The sequence below is a fragment of the Rattus norvegicus genome, chromosome 1, assembly GCF_021556685.1.
Source record: "Rattus norvegicus strain SHRSP/BbbUtx chromosome 1, alternate assembly SHRSP_T2T, whole genome shotgun sequence".
NCBI classification, from domain to species: Eukaryota; Metazoa; Chordata; class Mammalia; order Rodentia; family Muridae; genus Rattus; species Rattus norvegicus.
This window is the reverse complement of record NC_141534.1, coordinates 99,300,862-99,312,667: the sequence shown is the minus strand read 5'-3', so window position 1 is coordinate 99,312,667 and position 11,806 is coordinate 99,300,862. Positions and strand designations below refer to the sequence as shown.

Here is an 11,806-nt window from a genome sequence, read left to right as displayed (position 1 = left end):
AGAAAGAAAAACGAAAGGACTCTGTCCCTTCCTCCCTTGGCTGACCAGTGCCTTGTGCAGAAAGCTGCTCCTGGCTACTGGGTCCCTGGATGGGTGAGCTGGAAGCCATCAAGGGGCCTGTCCCTAAGCATTCCAAGCACCACACTTCCTAGCACTGGCCTACCTGTGTCTGCTGAGTACAATAGAAAGACACCTAGGTCAACCCTGCTGCCTGCCAATGGTCTAGGTATTTTTTCCTTTAACTTTAAGAAATGAGGAATTGGAGCTGAAGCTATAGCTGAGACATTGGCAGAAGGGCAGGAGCCCACAAGGCCCCTCTCTCTCCAGCCCCACAATGAGATTCGGCCTGCTGCTGTGTATTGTAATGCTAAGTGCTGGCGCCCAAGACCTGGCTGCCCTAGAGACAGTGTTTGCACATAGACCCAGATGATGCCGTGCGACCTTGATCCTCCAAGTTAAACCTGATTGGTTAATAAAGATGCTGACAGCCAATAGCTGGGCAGAAGAGACATAGGCGGGGTTTAGGATTCCCAGGCTTGGGATTGGACGAGAAGCATGACGGGGAGAAGGTGAAGAGAGGAGAAAGCAGCCATGTGTTAGGTGAATCCTAAAATAATGGCCACATGGGTTGGCTAGTTGGAGTTAAGAACAACCCAGACAAAACATGGCAAATTATATAATGAGATTATTGACTGGAAAATAGATGAAATAGCATAGAGGATAGGTACTTACCCAGCTCTTGTGCCAATTAAAGCTTATTATAAATATAAAGGTTGTGTGGGTCTTTTATCTGTTACTGAACGGTCAAAGATGGTGCAGAAACCCCGGGTCGGGATTAAATTTGTCTGCAACAGGAACGGATGCCTGAGAGGGTGTCTGATGTTTAGAAAGACTATAATTATAACCCCACAGACAGTGAAAGGACACTCTTGCATTGCTTTGCCTTGTAATACTATGCTGGTCTAGCCGTGTAATGCTTCATTAGTCTTCACAGAGAGAAATGCACCAAAGAACTTCTGTGGTATTCCGACTGACTCTGGCTGCTTCTCATGCCAATTTGGTGGAGCCTTGCAGTTTCTGCTGGATGGGAGGCGCTGCTACTGATTCATGTTTGGAGTTTGCTATTGGACTGAAACTGCTGGTATCCTGACAACAAAGATTAAAATCACCCCCAAAGAACTATTTCTAAACAGTTCCACAACCCTGTCTATTAATCTCCTTTCTCTGCTACCTCTGGTCGGTGGGATAAAAGGGAGATTGAAGCATTTAAGAACCCTAACTAAAACAGGTTTTAAAAGATCAGAGCCTACCGACATACCTGCTGATACTCTTGCTCAGGGAATCCAGGAAATCAAGGACACTTTCAGTGTTTCGTAAGCAACTCAGTGAGTCTATGGACATCGAAAAGTGCTCAAAGTCACTGGTTTATGTGAGGCGTATTAATGATGATGACGTTAAAGATGAGTTTCTTTTCTGCAAACTTCTTAAAAAAAACAGCTACTCCATGTGACATAGTTGATGCAGCTGGTTCATTTCCGAAAGACCGTAAGACCTCTTGGTTTGCACAGACAGCATGCCAACTACCCTAAGACATCAATCCGGATGTGAACATCTGGTACTGGACAAGTCAGTAAGGTCACCAGAACTCACCGTATGCGTCATTGGCAAATATTGGCAATGAAGATGCTGCCACAAGAGTTACGAGAAGTAGGGAAAGGAGTCATGAGTTCTGTGATTTTGTAAAGGGGGCGACTGTTTCCCAACTGTGCGACAAGTTGCGTGCTGCGAACAAAGCTCTACTCTTACACACTGAAGTGAGATGGTTGTTGAGAGAATACATTTTTAAAACAAGTTTCTGAGCCTCATGATGATCTCAACATGATTTTAAATCAGAAAGCAAGACAGCAGTTCAAAGCACTTGTCAGAAATAAAAGAGAACTACAGAAAGTAGCTTACTTGGTTATTCATTTTGGTCATCTTGGGTGGGATTCGAGCCCACGCCTCCAGGGGAGACGTCGACCTGAATGCAGCACCTTAGACCGCTCAGCCATTCTGAAGGCGGGTTTTGCCATCTTGAATGAGTTAAATTTATCATGGCAAGGACCAAATGTAATGTGGCTCCATTTGTCTGAAAAGATTCGACCATTCCAAATGAGACTTTGGCTTTGGCAAAAATAATAATAATAATAATAATAATAATAAATTAATTAATTAATTAATTAAACTTCACATATTGCTTAGCTTATCTGCTTTCTTTGAGGAACACGATATTGACCCAGACAAAAGGATTCTAATGTTACTTTGTGTAAAAGAGCATCTGTACAGGCTTGCCCGTGAAACTCCATCTTATTTTCCAGATCTATCTGAGGTCCCGTTTGCACTGGCCAGAAGCACATTCACAGAGTTTGAAGGTGTTCCCGAGACAGCACCGGAGGAGTTCATTGAACTTATCAACAGAGAAGCAGCAAGATCTGATTTCTCCACAATGTCAGTTACAAACTTGTGGATCAAGTATTTACGTACCCTTTCTGTCTTAGACTGTGTCGCACCCCCTTCCATTTCCAACAACATACCTTCGTGAAGTGCGGGTTCTCCAGTTCCTTGGTAAAGGTAGACTTGTGTTAGATGATCTTCACTGTGTGTTGGCGTGATCCTTCCTTATACTGTATTACGATGTGTCTCTGTATTTTCAATTGGTAATTCTTTACTGACAGAGAACTAAGTGTTGGTATGATTTTGGTATTGTCATTTCTGTGGCCCGACACTGGACTTTCTATTTTGTAAATGTTTGTCCTTCCTCATCTGCCTAAAGGCAATCTAAGAGATGTATCAGGTGTTGTCTTGCCGCTGATTGGTTGTAATAAGGATCTGACAGCCAGGGCTGGAGAGATGGCTCAGAAGTTATGAGCACTGGCTGTTCTTCCAGAGGTCCTGAGTTCAATTCCTAGCAACTACATGGTGCCTCATAGTCATCTACAATGAGATCTGATGCCCTCTTCTGGGGTGTAGGCAAATATGCAGGCAGAATATGTAACAAATAAATCTTTTGTGGGGCAGGAAGTATGAGGACAGAACTTCCAGGCAGAGAATGACATAGGAAGAGGCAAGGTAAGCTAGAGACTAGGAAGTAGACACAGACAGGAACAGACAGCAGCAACCTGAGTAGAGAGGGGAGTTCTAGAGCTAGCTATGTGGTAGCTCACAGGCTAGAATATTTGGATTAACTTTAAACGGTAGCTGGGAGACTGCCCCAGCAAAATGCCTAAACTTTAAGCTATATTAGAAGTCTCCATGGCATTATTCAAACAGCTGCTGCCACTGAGAAAGTCTATCCATAATTGTGCTCTTGCAAATCCTGCCCCAAAGATTTCTGATCTCGTGAGAAAAAAGCAATCTCAACCTTCGCACTGACATTGGCTTTTTTTGCATACTGTCACAAAGTGTGGCAACGTAGTTTACTTTTGGTATACTAAGACTGTTACCCATGCCTCACCAGGCTTCGAGACAAAATTTCATTTATTTACAATTAGAAATAAGTATTTCACAATGTATCATTACGTCCCGTGTTCTAAGCAATATTTTAATTCTGTTCAGTTGTAGCAGTGAGAAGACATCCTGCATATCAGATAGTTACATCATAACTCATAACAGTAAAGTTACGGTTATAAAGTAGCAATGACAATTAGTTTATGGTTGGAAGTCATTATGAACGAGGAACTATAGTGGAACAACAATGTAGAGCTGTAAGCTGGATAAACCCTTTGCTCCCCAGCTTGCTTCTTGCTGTGATGTTTGTGCAGAAATAGGAATGCTGACTAAGACAGCGATGAAATCAAGGCATTAGAACCAATCCCCAACAAGGTTGTCTGCCCCAACTGCAGAGGATATAATGATCATGCATAGGTACGAGGAATATAGAAAGGAAATACGACTGGACGAAGGTGGGAAGTTTGTAGTCTTGTGAGGTTTGCCTGTATAAGCATTTGACTAATGTAATTTACCGCCATTCTCCAGGAATCCCAGGTATGAACCTGGCCAGTGTCCATTGACCTGGCCATTATTTATAAAGCTTGCTTTAAATTCGGCTCAAAAACTGGGGTGGTGGACTTATTCTTACCCAGTTGGATTAATACACTATGTAGACCAGGTTGGTCTTGAACCAACAGAGATCCACTTACCTCTGCCTGCCAAGTGCTGATATTAAAATCATGCATTACCACACCCAGTTTGCTGTAATGGTTCAGAAAGGTGTGTTTGAATCAGCTCTTCCTTGAGACACGGGATCTTCAGATGCTGGACATTAGATGGCCCAGATCTGTGTGTATCCATTTTGCATTACTGAAATGAGGTGTGTGTCACAGACTAGCCTAGTGAGACGTTAGAGGCTTGCAGGGGAGCCTGCCTGTTGCATTTAGCTTTATCTACCCCGCCTAAGCTCCAGGAGCAAGCTGAGCTACCAGCCCCACCCAGCCTCCCTTGACCACAGATAAAAAACACACACTTGGGGGCGCATTTTCAACTTGCCTTCTGACACAGTTGCTGGGCGCTACTATCTCCTGCCTGGAAAAGCGTGCTCTTAACACTATTGTCTCCACACCTCCCATCTGCCCTAAACTTTAGTTGCTAAGATACATCTAGTCCCTGCTAAACACCCCTGAACACTAGCCTATAGGAGTGGCCAGAGTCCCCCAACCCTCACCCCCCCTTCCTGCTCCTCCTAGGGCCTCACATGATTGTTTGGTTCTTCTCTCTCCAAAGCATGGTGAAACCTTCCTCCCTTGCGTCTGTCTCTTTTTCTCCCAGCTCCTGGATGTCCAAGAGCCTGAGAACTCCATGGCCCCAGCCTCTTCACGCCCAGCGACCTCAAACCAGCTCTGGCTTTCCCATGCTATAGACTGCACTTCCCTACCCTGGGAGTAGTGTCTCGGTGCTCCCCTACAGCCCAGCACCCCAGCCATCAGTCAAATTCCCTGCATCCTGTCTCCCCAAGCAGCCGTGCCCAGTGGTGAGGTAGAAATGGGCCCACAACCCTACAGGTTAGCATGATTTTACCAAGAGGCAAATCATCTGCCTAGTGTCTCATTAGTTTTGAGGTTTTATATAAATAAACCCAGTCAATATTTTATCTTATGTCCTTGCACCTACAATAAATTGTCCATACCCAGTTTATGTATGATCTTCAGTTATGAGATAATGATTTTACAGCCTAAAAGGAATGTTTCCCCTGATCATAAATCTGTTTCAAGCCTGCTCTCTGTCTTAGTGCAATTGACCTGTGACACATGAAGGTTCAGAGCCCTAATTGCAGCCATCATACATAAAGGGCTCTAAATTACCTGTATAAATTTAGGAATTCTATAGATTCACTATTAGGAATTAGGAAATCATCTATTTGTCTATATAGCATTATTACAAGAGAGTACGGCTTCATTTACCTGCAGAAAATCTGCCCAGAGATCATTATGCTACTTAATAACGTCAAGAAAGACATCCTAACAAGAATCAGTTCTGAGATGAACTCTTGTAATCTTGTAAGGAAAGCCTTGTAATCTTAGAGTTTATCCACAGTGGCGATGGGCCATCTTCAGAAAATCACCTACTTTCCCAGCTCTCCTAGATGGCTTCTGACAGGAGGCTCAAGGACACAGTGCTGGTAAAGTCCTCATGGCTGGGTCACATCCCAGTAATGGCAGAACTGGGGTGGGAGTGGAGGGGCAACAAGCCACACTGCTGCTCAGAAAGACAGTGAGGGGCCAGGGTCCTATGGTCTCCTGCAGTGTCACGTCTCTACCTGACCTTAAGAACCTCTTGAGGGCCCACTGCCTCCCAATACAGCCACTCCAGCATGCCGTGCCTTGAACACATGAAGAAGCCTTGAACACGAAACTATGGAGAAGCATGCAGGCCATCCAAACACAGCAAAAGTGCCTCTGAGTTCAGGCCTCTATTCATTTAGTTCAATGGGTCTCAAATCCTTCCCACCGTCACTAGAAGGTAATTTGGTGGGGCACAAGAGAGGTAAATCAGAATGGCATGAAGGCATAGTGTTTTCCCTTAGTGCCTGAATTCCAGCCACAGGCCCCCAGGAAGCATAGGGAGTATGCAAAGGCCTTTAGCGTCACCAACTCTCAATGGGTCATCCTGATAGAGTCAGCGAGGGACTGGGAGAACTAGCAGGGAAAGCCAACATCACAGTGTTGGGAACACCAGCCCAGGCGCCACCAGAAGTAGGGTCCTGCCTTTTCCTTCTAATTCTGTGCTGGAAACTGAGCTCAAGGGCCTGTGTGTGCCAAGGCCTGCTCTACCATCAAGATATGCCGGGCCACGCTTATCACTGTGTTCCGGGTAACACGGCTCCTTGTGGTTCCTGGTAACAGGGTTCCACGCACCTTTTGTGTGCATGAGCCTTTGAAAGACATTTTAGGATCCAACTCATGACAGCCAGAGAGCCCCGTTTTTCAGCCATGCAGCTCTTGCTGACAGAGAAATCAGCCCAAACAGAAAACAGGCTTGTCATTTCTCTCATTGTATAGCTAAGATGTCACTTCTTTTTTTTTTTTTTTTTTTTTCTTTTTTCTTTTTTTTCGGAGCTGGGGACCGAACCCAGGGCCTTGCGCTTGCTAGGCAAGCGCTCTACCACTGAGCTAAATCCCCAACCCCAAGATGTCACTTCTGATCCCCACACTCTTCTACGTGGGTCAACATGAAAACTGAGGTCACCTAATGTGTCTTACAGTGGTGCATCAGGACCCAGAAGCACTTCTGGTTTTGGAGATCACTAGGATAAAATGGACAAGGTCCTTGACAGAGTCGCAGCTTACCTCTACAAAACACCCCACTGATCCTGATCCTGGGTGCTCGTGTCTGCTCCTTCTGCAGCAGCCCCTGTCCTCCTCTAGAGCCAGAGAATACAAGTCCCTCCATGAAGTGCCCATGGTCTGTCTCTCCAGTCCCACCAGGTGTCTGCCCCTCTACAGCCTTGCTTTCTCAGCTTTGTTTGCCCATCTATGTGCTGTGAGCTCAGCCCATTGTCCGTTTCCTGTAAGACCTAGCAGGAAGTGGGACAGCACACAGGAATTGTACCACCTGCACCCCTTCCCTGGTCACAGTGTAGCCCTGGAGACACCCTATTTGAATGTCTTCTGAAGCAGCAGCATAGGGTAGAAGTGTGTTCTTACAGAGTGGAGAAAGGCATTCTCAGGGTAGGGACAATAGCTGTGTTCCAGTGCTCCAGCTGACAAGTCCCACCCAGCATGACACTTGCCTGTCTTCAGATTTTGGGTCCTTTGACAAAACATCAAAGTTATTTGCTAGGTCACCTCCTAGGGAGCTGTCACATAGCTTAAACTCTACTGAGTCTTTCTGCTTGTGCCTGCAGAGCTGCTCACCGCTCAGGCACACGGTGTCTCCATTTCTTCCAGGTAAGGGGTGTGCTGGGTCGCTCCTGAAATGCCAGCACACAGGAGGGAAAGGCATGGAGACCAAACATTCAACGCCAGCCTGGGCTGCTCAGGGAGACCCTGCCTCAGAAAAGTAGGCCTGGGATGCAGCTCAGTAGCCTGTGGGTCCCACATGTGCAGGCCTCTGGGTTCAGTACCAAATGGTTAAAAGAAAGAGAGGAAGGAAGGAAGGAAGGAAGGGAGGGAGGGAGGGAGGGAGGGAGGGAGGAAGGAAAGAAAAGGAAGGAAGGAAAGGAAAGAGGGAGAGGAAAAACTAAAACCAAAAGAAACATAGAAGCATCTGATGCCTGGGCAGGTTTATTTCATTCTTGCCTGTGACACTCAGTGGCTTCCATGGGCCTCCTTGTCACATTGGCCCGCATGGGGAGAGAAGTCACCCACCAGCCTGCAGGAGGCAGACACCTCAGACAGGAGATCTATGCCACAGACTCCCCCAGACTCTGGCAGACTCTGGTAGCAGGAAGCTGCACGTCACCATAGCTGAAATCATGGCCAATTAGCAGGTCTCCCTGAGAGAGGCGGCTCAAGCAAGTGTCTTGAGGAGCTGTGGCGCACTGTATGCCTTTCCTCTGCAGGGCGGCCTGGAGAAGGCCCCGCATCCGTCTGTTCTCCTTGGCAGTGGACTCCAGGACCATTTCAAGCTCACCTTCCATATTTCTGGAAAAGAAAAGGAGAAGTGGGTTGAAAACATCAGCTGAAGCAGTTGGGGCTGGGGGTGGCCCAGTCAGGCAAGGACCTGAGTTTGGACCCTTGGAGCTGATCCTAGCCTAGCCAGCTGGAGGGCCCTGGGTCCCATGAGCCCGTGTCTCAAAAGTCAGGGGAGAGTGAGTGTGGAAGATCCTGATGTCAACTTCTGGTCTCCACACATGTGTGCACATGTACCAGCACATGTGTGTAAAGATAAACACACACACACACACACACACACACACACACACACACACACACACACACACAAAAACTTCTTAAAAAAGAAATGTCAATGTCCCGTATGAGCCCTGAAGCAGTGAGACAGATGCTTATGGTTCAAGGGCCAGGGAAGAGGATTTTGAAGGCTGCACCACAAAGAATCACAGCGAAGGAGAATGAGGTCTAAAAGCGATCTTGATTTATTTAGTGATTCACTTAAAGCAGTGCCTGTGAAGCATGACTTCACCTGAGACCTGGAGCAGAATGACCTGGAGAATCAGACTGGGCCGTTGCCCTTTAGAATACAAATGGAAATGCAAACTGCACCCAGGATGGCGGCCTTGCGGAGCTGACTTGGGCTGGTCCCCTGTTGCTGTCTCCCTAGTGTAGAATGCTTACTCCAGGAGCCTGCCATGATCCATGATCGGTGAGGTGACAGGTGTGACCACGCTGAATTGATCTCACCGTGTGTACTCCATCAAGCATCTCACTGCACCCGCGCACCCACCAATCTGTAGTTAGGTGACACGCCGTGCTGGTGAGTTACCACACGTGGTGAGAACTCACTGAGAACTGGCCCCCACTGCAGACCCACCCCTGTCAATGTCAGGGTGTCCTCCAAAGGCCCTTGTCTGGACTGGGCTGGCCTCTGACTATGTGACCAGGAAGGAAGGACCCAGGGTGAAAATGTTCTTTGACTTGGTAGCCTCCCTCGTGGGGACTCTGCCCTGCACAGGACTCCAGATGGCCTCACTCAGTTTCTGCAGCATATTTGGAACACCCATTATGACGTCTGTCTATCTGCCTACCTACATACATACCTACTGCTATTAACACCTTTCCTGTAGCCTGCTATATGCTTAATAAACGCATCCATTCCAGACTGAGTCTGGCTGTGGGAGATCATTCCTGGACCGCCTACAACCAACTATTGTGTCGATTGAAAACAGTAACCAAAAGGAAATAAAGTAGAGAGAGATCTTATGCATAATTTTAAATGTTAACTATCACACACAGACCATAAAACTATGAACTGAATATTAAGAAAACTAAAACACACATATATATATATATATATATATATATATATATATATATATATATATGTTCAGTCTCAGATCCTGAGACAGATGGCTCAGGTGCTGATTTAACATATAGAGCAGACCTGCCCACCAGGCTCTCCCAGCATCCCTCAACACCTACCTGTTCCAGGGCGTGGTTAGCATACTCTGCCCCCTACCCTACACTTCTCAAGCATCCTTCCCGCTGCTGCCCTTCCCCGTGTAATCCAGCCACTTTGGTTACTTGGCCCTTTTGCACCTTCTCCCTCTTGGCTGCCGTACCCGGTCTCCCTCTCCCTTTTCCTCCCCCTCGCCCCACATGGCTCAGGGTCAGGACCACTCTGGACTCTCCCAGATGTGTCTGCCCTGACTCTGCTATACACTTTATCTACAATAAACTTCCTCCTCCACCATACCTATGAGCAGTCACACCTTTTCTTTTTTCTTTCTTTTACTTTTTTCATTCTGTAAATTTGCAAATGCCAAGAACTTACTTGGAAAAAAAGTGACAAGACAGATTTACCAAAGACTCAAAGAGAACAACTACCAATCAAGCTCATGGTTCTGAAGCAAAGCCTCAGGGCTGGGGAAGCCCAACACTGAGCACCGATGAGGAGAGAATAAAGTATAAATTCTGAGCACAAGACAGACAGACAGACAGAACGCTGAAAACATCAACCAGGAAAGTGAACAGATGAAACTTTGAAAGGAACCAAGTATCAAAGGTACTCACCGAGAGCGCCTGTCCGACACTCAACCTGAGCTCACAAGGATGCCAGGAAGCAGTGAGACAGCATGCGTGCGCACACGTGTGCACACACACACACACACTCACACACTCATGCATGCACACACTCAGAAACACACACACTCACACTCTCACACACACACGCACACACACTCAGACACACACACTAACACTCACACACACTCACTGGTGCACTCACACTCACACACACACTAACACTCACACACACTCACACTCACACACACTCACTGGTGCACACACACTAACACTCACACACACTCACACACACTCACTGGTGCACACGCACTAACACTCACACACACTCACACTCACACACACTCACTGGTGCACACACACTAACACTCACACACACACTCACACACTCATGCACGCACACACTCAGACACACACACACACACACACATGCACGCACGTGCACACACGGGAGAGATGTCTCAGTGACTAAAAGCACCTGCTGTACAGTCAGGAGGGCTGGAGTTTAGATCCCAGCCCCACGTAAGCAGCCAGGCACCCAAAACACACTTCTAACTCCACCTCCTAGGCTGGCAAGAGATGGGACTGTGGGGCGGGCTGGCTTTCAGCCTGGTGGAGAGAGTCCAAGGCCCAGGATCAGGCAGAGTCCTGCTCACAGGCACAGGTGGGGAACGAGAGAAGGCGAGGCGCTCTTCTGGAAGTGCTCCTTCCTGCGTGCCGCGCCCACACCTACCTTTTCTGCTGCAGTGCCTCATCCAGGACCTCCTGCTTCCTCTGCAGCATGTGGTGCAGGTGCTTCACCTCCTTCTGGTACTGGGCTGCTTTGCCAGCAAAGTCGTCCTGCTGCTCCATCAGGCGGTGATGGATGTCCCCCAGCTTCAGTGCCGCCTGCTTCTTGTACCCCTGCAGGGGAGGGACTCAGTGAGCAAGGGGTGTTGTCTCTTGGGAGTCAGAGCCTGCTGACCTAGTGTGCCTCGGCCAGCACCTACCCGGAGGGCAAGTCTGGTTCTTAAGAAGATACAGGGACCAGGTCCAGCGCAGCTTGGGTAAAGCGCTCACCAGGCTGTCACTCACACAGAGCCCTAGATTTGATCTCCAGCAATGGGTAAACTGGGTGTGTGGACGTGTGCCTGTGATCCCAGCACTCGGGGGACAGAGGCAAAGGCGAGTTTGGAGCCCCATGGGCTACAGTGAGACCCTGACTCGGGAAAACAAAATTAGAAAGTGATACAAACGAGTTTGGATATGAAAGTGGTTAGGAGCGAGTACTTCCAGAGGACCCCGGTTCAGCTCCCAGCACCCATGCAGACAGCTCACAACCTCCAGTAACTCTGCTCCAGGGGACCTGATACCCTCTTCTGGTTTCTAAGGGCACGGCACTCACATGCACATTCCCACATACAGACACACGCTTACGTAATTAAAAACGAAATAAAACCTGAAAAAGAAAACCAAATTTCTAATCTATATTATGTCTGATTTTTGTGGGGGCAGCATGCTAAAATGCAAATTAAACATAGACTATCTGACTCAGAACCAACTGGATGCTTTTGCAAATTAATCTACTTCTCTAATTGTTTTGATTTTGAGGCACAGCCTTACGTAGCCCAGGTTAGCTTCAAATTCCATATGTA

The 11,806-nt window shown here is 47.4% G+C and overlaps 1 protein-coding gene across 8 annotated transcripts in view; it reads right to left on the bottom strand.

Moving 5' to 3' along the window:
- Positions 1-7,739: 7,739 nt before the first annotated feature.
- The window catches only part of Cep89 (centrosomal protein 89), a 41,996-nt gene continuing 37,929 nt past the window's right edge, over positions 7,740-11,806 (bottom strand). For 5 of the 8 annotated variants that reach the window (XR_015683302.1, XR_015683303.1, XM_087653933.1 and 2 more), the window contains 3 exons: positions 10,906-11,075; positions 8,016-8,117; positions 7,740-7,876 (listed from right to left, as the gene is read on the bottom strand). Coding sequence is in view for 5 of the 8 variants with exons in the window: in XM_087653933.1 (XP_087510059.1) it covers positions 7,864-7,876; positions 8,016-8,117; positions 10,906-11,075 (285 nt within the window). In the remaining 3 variants the exon portion in view is untranslated. 8 annotated transcript variants of the gene reach the window in all.